The 14,995-nt window shown below is 43.6% G+C and overlaps 1 protein-coding gene across 1 annotated transcript in view; it reads left to right on the top strand.

The window, feature by feature from the left end:
- The window catches only part of ITPK1 (inositol-tetrakisphosphate 1-kinase), a 139,595-nt gene that overhangs the window by 103,056 nt on the left and 21,544 nt on the right, over nt 1–14,995 (top strand). Inside the window, exon 5 of the mRNA XM_014957559.1 lies at nt 14,424–14,522. Coding sequence (XP_014813045.1) covers nt 14,424–14,522 — 99 coding nt within the window. The remainder of the gene's footprint in view (nt 1–14,423; nt 14,523–14,995) is intronic.

The following is a 14,995-nucleotide window of genomic DNA, read 5'->3' as shown; positions in this document are numbered from 1 at the left end:
TGCTGCCTCTTTTTTTTCCTGGTATACCAAAACAGTCTATGCTTTTTTTTCTCTCCAATATGTGATCATTTTTTTTTTTTTTTTTTTTTTTCACAAGAAACTTGGCGTGTTCTCTGCTTCCCCTTTTAGTAAAGCACCAAATCTCCCAACGGTTTCCTGCCTTTGTGCTCTGCTATACGCTGTACAGACAATTCCTTAGGAACCTAAAGAGGCTATTATTATACGCTTGATGGATAAGCTTGAGATGTTGATGTTACATGCCTGAAGACTGGAAAATATCGGCACCTGCTGTGATTCTCTAGCTCTGAACACAGATATTTTTTTTTTCCACTTTCTCAGTTCAACAGCACAATTGATTCCTCTTCCTTTGCAGACCTTGCGAGGAGCACTCAGGGCATTTTCTCTGCGTGTTCTGCTAAAACTAAGGGTTTCCAGAGGACAATTTGTGTTCCCAGTCTGCGCCATGGTACATTCCTGCCTGGTTTCAGGTCCTGTGTTGCCTCTGACTCCTGGTACATTTCTGGAAACAAAATATCACCCCTTCTCCTGGAGTGGGAATCCCTCTCTGTAACTGGCAACTCGTTGTATTTTGGCACAGGATGAATGAGTTTTTGGAATTGCCAGTACAAGTCTCATATGTCTAACTACAGCATTTGGCCGCTGCCGTCAGAGCATAAAGGTGACTAATAGTCAGACTTACTGGAACGAAACAAATGCTGGTACTACCCGGGTTGGTGTCCCGGTAGGGTGCTCGCTTGTCCTTGTTTGGCATACACAGCATTCCTTCCTTCCTGAGAGCTCTCCCTTTCTTGCTGAGCTGAGTTCAGCAGCACTGAGAAGCAGCAGCATCCTCCACGTTGCGTCTCAGAGAGAAGCTGCTGGGGTCAGGTTTTGAGGGCTGTTCCCCATGAGACAGAAGGTACATCACTCCTGCTTTTTAGCACTGTGCTGAATTTTACCGTACCCCGTCCGCAGTGGCCTAATGTCTTCTGTTGCTCTTTTCTCTGGTAATGTGAAGAAACTACCCAGAGAAGCTGTACATACTCTGCTTTGATGTCTATTAACACGTGGCACTCGGGTTTCTGCTGACGAATGGCGCCAGTGCTGGCTGCAGGGAGAGGAAGGAAAGCTAAAATGTTCTTGTCAGGGCAAATTCATGGTCTCAGAAGTCTTGTGTTTGCATAATCACATCTTCTCCAAATATGAGTTCAAGTCGGGAAGAGCAGCCTCCCCGCCCCAGAGAACCGATGTGTTTGTACAGCACGTGTCCTGCTTGTTGCTCAAGTGCTTTGAGTGCTGATGTACAGATCCTTGTGTTTGAGAGCCTCTACAGAACTGAGCACGTTTGGATACCTGCATGGTGCTGGTGGCGCAGTTACAATTGCATTAAATCATCCGTGGGCACAAAGGCCACAAAAGCAATCTCTAGTGATCACAGCAATGCAAGGACATAGAGTTAAAACCAAACAAATGGACAAGGATTTGAGCTTCCAGACACATGAGGAAATCTCATATAAAGCTTGATCCATGTGTCTATGTTATGTATCTTCAAAAATCCTAGCATTATTTAGGATCACATTCTACATTCCTGGAATAAACTAAAGTGTTCATACTCTATGTGCTGGTCATAGTTTTATAAACTTTTCCACTGCACTTTTTTACTTTAGTATTCGTTTCATTTCTCTATATTTAAATGCCTCAACAAACATTGTTCAGCTGTTGCATTGCGAGTGGCTGGTGACTTGGGACAGACCCAGGAACTGGTAAGTTCTTGGTCCGGACAGAGTCAGGCACAAAAGACGAGGTTTTCCACCCTTGTCTGCATGCTCTCTCTTGAGTCCATCTTGGGTTTTCTCTCTTGTTTTCACTGTCTGTAAAATGGAGCGGTGACAAGCCCTGCTTTGTAGAAAGAGAAAGATCTCCAAATCAGGAGTGCTGTGTGAGAGCTTGGGAGAGCTGCTGGTACATCCTGAGCTGGAGCCTGCTGCTGAAGCCCATCAGTGCTTTAATCAGTTCACTGAGGGTCTGCTTCAGCTTCCCTGGCAATAAAAGAAAAGCCCCATTGGATAGCCCAGGGATGCTGGAAGAATCTTTGATGCATGTGAAACTTCGTGTATTTGAAAAAGTTTATATAAATGAAATGGACATCAGTGACAGAAGTCTGGATTTTCTGTGAGCATTCTTTTGTCTGCATTTTAGCTAGTTGAAAAGTTTAATCTTAGTATTTATTCTGTGGTGTTTTTTTTTTTCAATTGCTGCAAATACAAGCTAATTCTTTTCATCTACTATGAAGCAGATTAGTAAAGTTTTGACTGAAAGACATTACCGCATGTCTCAGAAATCTACTAATTGCCCTTGAAGTATTTAGCTTTCCCAGACCTATGGATACATTCCTCATTTTGGAAATGCTGTGTCTTTGAATGTTTTCTGTTGCCCCGACTTTGTTAGCGCGTTTTCAGTCTGTCCAAAAGAAAATGAGTACCCAGATTCCTAAAGCCTGGAAAATGGTCATTAAATAGATCAGACGGAAAGGAAATAGCATGTCTACTAAATCAAAGATGTTTTATACAAACCGTGATGGGTCATGCTGAGAGCTGTCTAGCTTGTTGAGCTTAGCAATGTTTCTCTCCTTGAAAATTAGCCAAGAATTTAGCTCTTTCCATAACTTTCTAATCCACCTACACAGATGCTACAACTGGTATGGTATGAACCCAGCATTCTTCTGACTGAGTAGTCTTTAATGCTTCTTTGATTACAACATAATTAAGATTAGAGCTTAGCCTGTGATTTTACTTATCCTGTTAGTAACTTTTCAGTTCTTTTGTGCAGGACGTGCCGTATGTAGAGGATAGGATTTCAACATACCTTTGCAGCATTGTCACCCGCCAAATGGAGGGTTGGAAAATAGTCAGCAGGTGCAAATGAAGTGCTCTTAAGTTTTTGCAGCTATTAACTTCTCCAAGAAGCACATTTCCTGAGAACATGGGATGTTCTTCTTCCTTTGGGAAAGGATCTGGTGAAAACTGGAAACTTTCCTCTTCACTGATCAGGTACTCTGAGCCACAGAGTATGGTGGTGTTTTCCAAATGGATGTGTCCGTGTGGCTCACAGCATCTTCCAGAGGGTCCATCTCTCAATCACTGTCACGCCTCCTGTCAGTGGCTGTTGTGAAAGGGGAAACCCTTGTTATTTCATTGCAAACTCTAGGGCTCCCAACCCCCTTTGTGTTGGCTGCCTGAGGGGTGGATATGATAGTCTGGCCTTCTAGGTGCCTGTGTCCCCTGTGCTTCTTGGCGTAGGTGCAGTACATCTGGGGAATTGTGGACAGTTGACAGGAGGTGGAAGGGCTTCCTACTCTGCTCCCTGCACCCGCTCAGCACCCGTTGTCTTAATGATCGAATCTGCCACTATGCTTTAGCTCAGTTTTCTTCATGATATTTGAGGCTTCTTCCTCTTGAGCTATTACTTGGCTTTTTCATATATTCTTCATTGAGAAGACTAGTAAATGTAAGATGTTTCTTTAAAACTTTCAGTTTGTTAGATAGATTAACGAGGAGAAATGTAAAAAGAATCCAGCCACCCAGGTAATGGAAAAAAGTGACTGTAAAAGCTTGCCATCTCCCTTCTGCCCCAGTGTTATTAGAGGAGTGAAAATGCTGGACTTGCTGCTCTGAAGTGTTGAGATTTTCAGGAAATAAGAGGCTTCTGGCAGTTGCTAGCTGCTTGACAAGCCCAGCATCCAACAAGGGACTGAGGCATTGATTGCACCAAAGATGGAGCCAAAGACCCAACCTCACAGCGGAAGAGAAAACAGAAATAGAAACCACTTTGTTCTGGATAGTGCTAAAGGGCTGCCTTTTTAGCAGATGATATCCACAGAAATACCAAGCTTGAACACATGCCTCTTCCAATTCAGCCACCACTACCTTTTCTTCATGGTGCCAGCCAGAATCCTGGTGCACAGGATTTCCTCCTTGCAGCCCGTCGGCAGCGTGGAAATAGTGTCAGTTCCCTAAAACAACACGGCTTCGGGGCACTGGGTAAGGATTGCTAGTCCTTGCCTCCCAGTAGCTTCTCACAGGTGTTTCACAGTGTTTTGATTGTCTGGGATCTTGTGTGGGAATGCTGTTCCCTGCAATATCTGTCCAGAGTATTTTGCACTTGTTTAGGAAGAAAAATGTACAGGCCTGTCTGAAGACTTTTTAACGGAAGAAACTAATCCAATGTAAACGAAGTGGTGTGTGTGCATTCCTTTGCTGTAGTTATACTAACATAATTATAACAGAAAAACATACACTGACAAAGCTTTCCCACATAGATAAGTCTTTGCTTTTTTTCTTCCTGGTGTTTGAAATGCACATAGCTTGTTTGTCTCAGAAGTTATTTCTTCTTATTTTCGGAGCAGGCTCTATCCACCCCAGTTAAAAAAAAAATCATGAAATCGCCCCAGTCCCTGTAGTGGGCAGCAGTTAAGCCATCGAGCCATCGCAAAGGAGTGCAGAGCAGAATCATCCAAAGCCAGAACCAGTGTTTGCAGTTACAGAGGTGGACCCACAACGTAGCTGACTGGAGATGCTCAGCCACAGGCTTGCTGTCAGCCCTGCAGCGATATGCCTCTCCTGTTACTCTGTGGTATCCCAAGATCTTGCTGTGTTTCACAGATCTGTGTGTAATCTCTTCCAAAAGGCAGGTAGTTATTCACATTTCCCCTCTCGTCGGTGGCATGCTCTGGAAAAGGAACCCAAAGCCCTGTTCCTCTCTGGCTTGAGCTGGGGCACAGCTGCTGCAGGAGTCCTGCTGTGCTGAGGAGGCATGGTCTGGGCATCGGCTGAGACTGTCAGAGCCCCATCCAGCCTGTCCCTGAGATGCCTCTCTACCTCACCGGGTGTTTGGTTGCTATTTTGCACTCCTTGTGGGCTGCTGCTTTGCCTCTGGCCCAGCATGGATAGATTGGAAGTGGTATTTACTGAAAGCGTGGGACATGCATTGTGTAGTCTCTCCCAGGATTTAGCTTCCAAAAGCTCATTAAACTGATCTGGTTAAGGGCCATCAACCCTCTTAGATTAGAGCTATAAAGAGCTTCAGTGGACTCTACTCTTCTGGGTACTCAAATGGCTGCAAATGAACTCTGTCATGGACAAGAAAAAGCTGCCTGTGTTACGTCTGTCATCTTGCCCCCTGCCGTAAATATATTTACTGGTGTTTTTCTTTTTTATTAGACAAGGTACTCTGTATAAGACATGGAGAGACCAATTCTTCAACCAAAAAGAAGTAACTCACTTAAATCAGTAGTGTTACATGCAAATAAAATCAGTAAGAAGTTCAGTATTGGGCCCTCAAGCCTCACCTTAAATTCCTGAGTATGATTAGCATCCTGCTGTATGGAGCAAACTGCTGCTCTCTCTGCTGTGAATTTCGCATGTGCCTTAGTTGGTTATGAGGGACCTTGGTGCTACACTATCTCTTCAAGCACATGAGGGCCCTAGTGCTTATACCTTTCCTTCAAGCTCTTAACTCATAGTGTATAACAATATATTTGCATCAAATCTGGTGCTTCCTGGCCATTTTCAAGCTGTGTGTGTTTATACAGCGAAGTACACACCACTATTCGTTGTTTTCATCCACCATCTAGGTGAGGGGGATGCAAATCAGCATCCCACCAGCTCCTGTTCTGGAGGTGTGCAGTTTGTAAATGGGAATTCAGCTTAGAAATTCTTTTGTACTAGTCTAAATAGTTTCTTAGCTTAGTATTTTGGAGAGGAAGCATGAGATAAGCTGCATTTGGACCATTAGATACCTTTTGTATTTCAGAGGAAAGAGTTGTATTTGGACATTGACTGTCGGTTCTGAGACTCCTTTATCATTCTGCATACTAGGATAGTCCATGTTGGTAAGAGACTTCTGTTGCTTCAGAATGGCAATGCTAGCTATCATTCCTGTAACTAACATCTATGAGTAAGCATATGAAACAGCAGATACAGATTACTTTTTAGAGACAGTTGAGTTGGCTTTAATCAGAGTTCAGGTATTCACACAGAACCTGACGTTTGCATTTTAATATAGAGCAGTCATGCAGGGCAGATTTTGCATTGTCTCTCTTCTGGAAATGCCTTTGGGCTTTCACAGATATCCATACTTTCAATGCAGTAATGTTCTGAATGGAATATTATTGGGGTAAAAATGCAGATAAAGTAATCTTTGAGCTTGCCAAACTATTCCTTTCATTTTTTTCCTTGATGAGGAAAATTGCTTTCATTCTTCCTGTAACGTTGGAAACACTCCAACCTGTAAAATGATTCCCCAAGTTTTGATACAGCTTCAGTGCTCTAAGGATTAAGTGCTACTGTTTCAATAAAAGCTGTTCCAGTACGTTTTCTCCACCTTTCATCATTGCTTAGCAGAGTGTTTTGCCTAACATTCTTCTTTACACAGAGACTAAGAAGCACCAGAAGGTTTATCTCCTTCTCCTGGAAAGTTTGCCTTCTTTTTCACCTGGTCAGATGTGCCAGAGTGTCTCCTTAAGAGCTTTTGCTTGTGAGGCCACTGAGAAACCTGAATGACAGTGGAAGAGGATGAATTGAAGTTGGTAGATAGTCCAGTCTCTTGGGTAATCCTGTCAAACTTGCAGGAGGTAGGCTTTATTTTTTGTGTACAGTAAGTATATGACTAGCCAAAATAGTGGATTTTTCGAACACCTGAAGTCATGTGTTTTAGTAACTGGAGTTGTGCTTGGCTTTTTTGAAATTCAACTGCACAGCTTCCTGTCCCTTGCATGTGCAAGGTGGTGAGTAACTGCTCTTACCTACTGAAAAATGAGGCTGTTTGATGGTGAACACACATCTCACAGCCTTTACTCTGTCTCTTGAATGAGGTAATTGTTCACCTCTAACTGGTTACATTGCCATGAGCTCGCTGTATTGTGCTGTGTCAATGAAGGTGTTTCACCACAGGTCTATTTTAACTGTACTCCCTCTACTGCCAGGTACCCGGGAGGCTCCATCACCACGAGTAAGCTCAATAATGTTTGTTTGCAAAACCTGCCTCTTTCAGCCTGAGCACCCAAGAGATGAGGTGAATTTCTTTCTCGGGAATCAGAAGGGAGCATCCTGTTCGCTGAGGAAAGTGGGCCTGAGATGAAGGTCTAGATCTAAAAAGTAAGGGAGGATCCTGTACAGCACATAGCTTTGTGAAATGGTTCTCTCTGAAGAAGAGTTCAGCTGGAGAAAAAACTCCATCAGGTTGGCTTTACTTTGACTTTCACCTGTATTTCTTCTTTATTTTTTATCATTTTTCTTCAGTCTAAGCTGAATTCATCATGTTCAAAACCTGTAATTAGCACTTTTAAATTGTATGGAAATGGCAAGTTACTGGGATTTTTTTTTAATAGTTTCTTATATTTATTCAATTGTGAGATTTCCTCATTTGCTGCCCAGGCAGTTCAAAATCACTACTTTATTAGAAATGGGGACTGTTGCTCTGCAGATGTTCCATTTAACGTAGACATTCAGTGTGCAATTCCTTGTATGTCAAGTCAGGGTAAGGTAAAAATCATGCCCTCAAAGCTGAGTCTGCTCTGCCCTCTTGTGTCTTTGGAATGTGCTGCCAAGTACTCCCCAAATACAGCTGCTTTGTTGTGAGAACTGGAATTTTCCCCCCACAGACTTAAGAGTAAGATGCAAACACACGGGTATTCAAATATGCGTTGATTTTTCAGTGATGAGTACAGATCGACATACATTTGAACTAAATCTGTTCTGCCAATATTCCTCATGCTCTCAAATGACTGAGGGGAATGGAAAACAACTTGAGAGTATTTTTAAGACAGCTAAGAAGTGCTAAAATAAACTTGATTGAACACTCTGTAAAGTTGTGGGGTTTATGAATAGAGTTGTGGGGTTTGTGAAGCTTCAACTGAAAAATTATCTACTGGAGAAAGGAGTGAGGAAGAGGTTCTTTCAGGTGATAGAGACTGGGCTGCTGTGAAGTTATGGGTTGGCTTAGCTTGGCTGACTCCTTGATGTACCAACTTTTGACCTTAGCAGAAGAGACAGTCCAAAGCCGTGATAGGTTTACAGTGATTAAAGGAATTCTGAAGGGGGAAAAAACCCCAGTCATGTAGTGATTTAATTTAAGATACCTTCACGATAAGGATCTGCTGCATGCTAAAAAAAGAACCCAACAGCTTCTCTGTGTGGTTGGTTGGTTTTTTGGTTGAAAATGAATTTAGGAGGCAGGGGTGAGCTGGAAGTTCAGGTTTCCTCCCCTTATTGTATTAGGAGAAAAAAACATTGCCCTGACTGTGCATCCTCTCTATTGCCCCAGGAGCAGAGTGCAGCAGTGCAAGCTGGTGGAAGCTACAGTGAAGCCCAGTTTACTGAAAATGTATTTATTTTTAAAGAGGCTTAAGCATTTTCAAATCACAGAGCCAACTATGCTATTAAAGAGTGGCTTTTCTCAACAAAGTAGGAAGTTTAGAGTTTGATATGGTCTGCTGTAAATCTTTCAGATAGCTTAAGGCTTAACATTTGCTCCATGAGCGTTAGATGATGACTGACCTGAGCCAGTCCTGATTTTGACGCGGATGTTTTTCTCCTTATCTTAAGGGTTTTTACAGCAGAGACCAGCACTTTTCAGGAGCAGCGTTGTCATTTCTCTGCGTAGAGCATTGTGTGATATGGAGGTCATGCACCCTGTTTCTCCAGAAATAATCCTGGCGGCCTTTCCAGCCGCAGAGAGCAACTCAGGCACAAGCTGTGCTCCATTTGTAATTGCTAAGCGGAATTAGAGGATCACACACTCACGTGCTTTGGGCCAAGTCTGTTGCACACCCAGGGGGACTCCAGGCCTCCTCTCGTGCTCCTTTGACAAACTGCATCCTCCTCCACCTGTTTCAGGAATTTACTGCACCAACTTCTTTTACCTTTCTCTTCTCCTCAGCGTGCCCCTCGTTGAGTGCTCCTGTTACCTTCCGTGTGTAAACAGAGAAGATGCTGCTAACGAGACAATACTGAGCCTGGTCAAAAGATAGGATATTCTTGAGTAAACACCTGTTGTTTTATGCTTTTCTGGTAACACTCTCAGGATTTTGGTTGCTGGTGCTCAGACTGAAGCTTTAAACAAGTAGTTTGTTCAGTTGTTGTGATGACCCCGGAAGCATTGAAAAGTCTTATTCCTGAAACTCCTTAAACTATCTCCATAAAGATCCCCTCGCCAAGGGGAGGTGAAGCCTTCTTCCCACTTTGCAAGTGGGAACCTAGAGATAGGACGTGTTTGATGACTGGCTCATGGGTCTCATGGCAAGAGGTTGGTGGTGCTAGGAATCAATACTTGTTCTTCAGCCTGTCTACTCTGCTTCCTAATCCTAGATTAGGTAGTGAATTAGATTAGGTGAGTTATGAGGTAGGGAGACATGTTGAGACTGTAAATCTGAAGTTTAATAGGCAGTGGCCTCCTCATGGGCTTTTTTTGCTTAGCCACAGGTTTTGAGCTACCCTCACAGATGACCATGAACTCTCTTTTTAAACCCCTTTTCTGAAGACAAGGAAATGCAATTTGTCAATCTATGAATGCAGAGCATTGGATTTGCAATTTATTATTTGTTGTCGTACCTCTCCAAAATCATAAGGACCAAAGAAATATGAATAGAAAACTATTTTACGGTTCTTATCTTCTTGTGGTTTACTTTTTTCCCCCACAGTGATCCACAGCTGTCCTCTGTGTCAGTACTTCTCAACATTTTCTAGTGCAAGGACCATCTACCCTCATTGAAAACCACCCAGGGACTGTCTTGTACAGCCCTGTGACAGTGGTTTCCATTTACTATCATGTAAGAGTTGGTTCAACTGAGAACAGCCGTGTATTACTCTCATTTTCTTCTATCTGTTTTGCCTACCTGCTGAATGGGAGCGTGTGTTCAGTGTTGAGTTTCTCATGCCTTCTTCCCTTTGGAGGTTTGGGTATCCTGTTACTGTTTGGCAGTCTGTCTGCAGGCCACCAGTGGTGCATGGGCCCTGGGTAGAGGAGCACTGCTCAACATCTCTTACTAAAGCAAGTCACAAGCTTGAAGATTTCCACCAATTTTCATTGCCAGAAAACTTTTTTTCCCCAGCCAGTATTTAGTCTGTACCTTCCCCATCTTCACATCCCATTGCTCCTGTCACTACTGTTGAACTTTATCCGGAATAATCCCCTCCTTGGCACCAACCCCCTAGTTTGAGTACTCTTTCACCTCTTTCTTGCTGGTTAGCTGTTACTCATCCTGTAAACCGGCCTTCACCAGTCGTGTTTTCCTCCTTCATAATAATGTTGTTTCTCCCCGGGAATGGGGCAGTGCTCTGAGAAGGCTCCTTGCCACCGTGCAGAGGATTGCTGCCTGTCGCCCACGACCGGTTAGTGCCATCTTCCCTCCTGTCTTCTGGGGTCCCACTGCAAATGCTCCCCCGGCGTCTGCAATGAAAGCGATCCCAGCTGTGATCTCCATTCAAAGGGGATGGAGGTATAAAGTGTAGGTAGCAGTGGAAGAACAGAAAAGACAGTTGAAAAAAGACTGACATTGCGAAGAAATGGGGATGGCGCTGAGAAAAAACGCAGAAAGTAAAAAAAGGAGAGAGCGAGCTTTCTATGGTATCAGATATTCTTGAAGGGAGAGTAATTTAAGGAAAATATAGAAAGCAGACACCACAAAGTTTGTGCCAAGGCATACAATAAAAACGAGGACAAAGACGGGGGAGGAACACAGTGACAGCATTTTGAATTTTAAATTTAATTATGATGTGTTGTTTCTAATAACAAAAATGCTACAGATATTTTTGGTACTTGTCTGAAGTGAGAGCTGAACCCTCTCTTGATCTGAAGAATCTTTCTTTCTTGCAATTAAGTTGGCAGTTCTGGACCTGACATGGTCCACCTGGAGTCCTGGATGTATTTCAAAGGCAGGTCTCTGAGAGACTATCAGGCACTTAGAAAAAGAAAGAAATACCACTGTCTAACTGTCCTCTATAAAAAAGTACAGCCTCTTGAATCACAGCAGTCCTTTGACTTACGGAGAGATTTTTCCTGCTGATAGCTTCGGTTCAGTAAAGGCTGCATTAAGGTAGGGTTAATAATTATGGTTATCTGTTTATCATGTGATTCAATGTATGAACCCAAAAGGAGGGTAGAAGTTTCGGATCCAAAGTGGAAAGCATAGAAATTGTGTTCGTAATGATCTTTTGGGAACTAAGGGGACTTCTGTGTAGGCAAAGATGGAAGATGAGGCAGAGTCTTTTCCAAACTTTCTGTTTTAGAAGAAGCCTCTTCCAGTCAGTGGCATCCCAACATACAGCTCAGAGCTGAGTCCTGATGGTAGAAGGAGTGGCAGCATCAGCTCCGTGCATGGGGTCTGGGTTGTACCACCTCTGTCTCCTGACACACATACAGTTACTTCTGCTAGTGGTGCACAGCTGATGCAACTCCATGGGAGGCGTGCCGTGGCTGTGGCCTCATATTTTAATAATTCTCAGACTGCTTTTATAGAAGCGTTTCATCCATGCGATGGCTCTCTAATGCAAATGAGAATATTGTTTGGTTTTAGACTGGAGGATTAGGCTGTAGTGTCAATACCAAAGGATCAGTAGTGGGGCCAGACTCATGTTGCCCGTTCTCACCTCTAGACTGTTTTGTTTATTTGTTTGTATATTTATTGCTGTCCTGTTTGACAATAGTTTTCCATGGTGACTAGTGAAGGCCAAGAGTCCAGTGCCTGACTACAGCTCAGTAAGATCCTGCTGAAGCAGCTTACCTTGGCAGAAGAGGGGAGGGTTCAATGTATCACTGGGTGTTCGTTTGCACTTCATGGATTGTGTGGTGTAGTTCCATGCCAATGTAAAACAATACTGAGATTGACCCTCAGTCATTGAATTAGGTCTGCTCTGGACCTCAGTGCAGAGAAGATGTACTGAGACTGCTGTCACTCTGGTAGCAGCAGCTTGGTGACGAGAGGATGCTCCAGCATGAGTTTGCCACCCTGGGAAGGAGGAGAGGATCATTGCTGGCAGCTGGTAGATTTTTTTAAAACCTACTGCTACCTCCAGAATTGCAGTGTGTGCAATTAAACCCAGAGCAACAGCTTTCTAGTTGTAGGCTGTAATGGAATCTTCTGTTTGTTTGTCCTCAGGTCTGGCTGTGAATTAATGGACTGTGTTAGAGGCTTCAGTGGGCTAAAACTGCCTTCTTGGTGGAGAAAATGCCAGTTCTGTGCAAAGTCAGCAGGAGCACTTTGAGATGCTAAGAGTCTTCTCTCTGCTACTTTTTGTTGATCCAGGTGGTCTTTTCTAAGTACAGAGTCAAAGAAATTACTGTTTGCCCCTTCCTTCATCTCCCCATGCAAGTGTCATGTAATCGGCAGGAACGCTGAATCCTCCCTGTCTCCCATTCCTGTCTGCATGGGAGAGAAATGGAGGGAAGTGAGATGGAACCGTACGTCCCTCTGGTCTGCACCCTGAAGGCAAAGTTATTTGTGAGCCTTCAGCATATGGGTGGGAGAGCTGCCAAGCCAAAGTTGTTCCCAAGTATCTGTAAACTAAATCTGATTCCTTAAATTCATCCAACTAAGGAACTCTCACTCTGGCAAAGGCTTGTAAATATTACAGTACCTGTCACTTTTGGATGCTGCTTTCTGTTTTCATAGCAGTGAACCAAAAGCTTTGAAGTCCGGGCTGTTTTGTTTAACTTTGTAGAGGTTGACCTCAAAGCATCAATCTTTCTGCTCCTTTTAGGGTGTATGAAAATAGCCTTTTCTTTTCGCAGAAAACATCTTGTAGCAACAGTATTGCTAATGGCCGGAGTTCTCAGATATTCTTGGAGCACTGAGGCATGTATTCAAAATATAGAGAGCTTTGCCTGTTATTTTCAGTGATTCAGTTTTCTGTGCTGTGTGAGGAAACGTGCATAAACGTGTACTTGTAATGAAGTGAAAAGCATTAATCTAAACAATGCTTATAAAGTGGTTTCTGACTCTCAGAGTACCTAGTTAGTTTTGCTGGGGTTTTAGTTTATGTGTACTTTCCAGTTCCTGCACCATCTGCACAGCGTAGCCTCCACCTGTTTGGATTCTCTGTCCTCGTTGGGATAGACGTGGATGGTAGTAATAATCACGTTTGCTTTTTTTCAAGACAAGTTGCTGGTTGATATAAACCTGTGACTTGAGTTTGCCAGATACAGTTGCTCCCATCATTTGTGCTGGTCTCTAGGTGCTTCTTGGAGGAAGGTGTCACACTGTTTCTCTTGAAATAAGTCTTGGAAGTGAGTTTTGGCAGACCTGTTCCAAATTGCAGTTCAGTACTGCACAGCTAACTGGAGTTATAACTCCATTTGTGACTCCAACGTTAACCTGGCCATAGCTCCATGGAGGCAGTACTTTTAAGGCTGTACTCACTGAGGAGTTGGATAGTTGCTCTTACTTGGGTGATGTTCTTGCTTTGACTTTGTCAATGCGCGCACAGTTTTTGTCTGAAAGTCTTGGGGTCCGCTAACCTGTCCCAGAGCCATGGCTGAAGCCAAGGTCCTTTTTGCACTTGAAATTGCAACCCAGCCCTCTTGAGCGACGGAGCTCAAGTAGTTTGAGTCCCACAGTGCTTTCCCCCTTTCCTGCTGCATTCCTGGAGGAATCAGAGTTCTCCTAGAGTGAACAGGACATGAATCCTAGAGCAATTGAGTCACTAAGGGCTGGGGTTTGACTCCAGCCTTCCTGCAACGTCATGTGAAGAACCACAACATCAGCAGAAACACCCTGGAGCAGAACTACTCTGTTAAATTTTACTGTGGTTTGCCATGTTTTTTCTCTTTAACCGAACTTGCCAAGGTGTCTCAGTGGTGCTCTGACTGCCTTTGCCAGACCAGATGCTCACTGCTTTCATGGCAGAGAGGTCCCAGTGGACAGTGGGACGTATTACATGGCTGGCACCTTGGCTGAAGTAAATCCACACTGGAATCTGCCACCTGAGGGGCCCTACAGTAATGATGGCTTTGTGAGATTGCCTACTCCAGCCACCCTTGCTGACCATTCAGGTTTTTTTAAAATGGTTTAGAAAAATTATGCTTGAAGGCATAATGTTAAGAGCCAGGATCCCGACTGCTTTTCACCTCACTGGCTAAGTCTCGTGCAGCTACATAGTCCTAAGCAGGGGATGGGTTTTGCTGCCTAACTGTGAAAATATGGGCTTTATATTTCCAGTTAGTTTATCTGAAAATTGGGCCTTTCTTTTTCTGAAATGTTTCCAGAAACCCAAATTCAGGCCTGGCTGATAATCTTTCCAGTGCTTTAATATCAACTGTTAAAGCAAAGCTGACTATCAAGAAGCAGTTAGTGTGGAGATAGCTGGTAATGATGCAGCTGAGAAGCTAAACCCCCTCATCTCCATTTGAGTCTTCTTTTTGTCTTGCAGATGAGAGGATCTGTTCACCACCCTTTATGGAGCTGACAAGTGCCTGTGGAGAAGATACCTTGCAGCTCATAGAGAAGAATGGACTGGCATTCCCTTTCAGTATGTACATGGGCTTTTCCTTGGTGCTTCTAGTAGGTTCTGAATATTGCACATGCACCCGCCAAGATGTAGCCAACACTGTAGGAGTGTGGGTTTCATTGCCAAAGTGCCAGGAGTGTTGAAACCTTCCTGGAACAAATGCTCTGAAGCAGTGTGCTTGGAATGTGGAACCAACCCCATCCCTATCTGCTTTTACTTTGCATTTTGTTCATGTTCTTTAAACACTTCACTACAGTAAACATGCCTTCCCGGGAAATGCTAATAGTTCTAACAAAGTTACCCTCTTGCCCTGAACTTGTGAAAGACATTTCTCCTGCTAGCTGCATTCATTATTTTTCTTGAGAAAATCACTGCCTTGCTGATTGCCCTCCTTTTTCACCCATACCTGCCTTTCCCTAGTCCAGGCTGCAAGATAATCTGAAAGAGTAGAAGAAAGAGTAAAAATTACCACCAATAGCAGACTGCAGGGGCCC

The sequence above is a fragment of the Calidris pugnax genome, unplaced genomic scaffold (genome assembly GCF_001431845.1).
Source record: "Calidris pugnax isolate Ruff unplaced genomic scaffold, ASM143184v1 scaffold211, whole genome shotgun sequence".
In the NCBI taxonomy this organism is placed as follows: Eukaryota; Metazoa; Chordata; class Aves; order Charadriiformes; family Scolopacidae; genus Calidris; species Calidris pugnax.
Note: the sequence above shows the minus strand (reverse complement) of the source record. Positions and strands in the feature narration are given on the sequence as shown.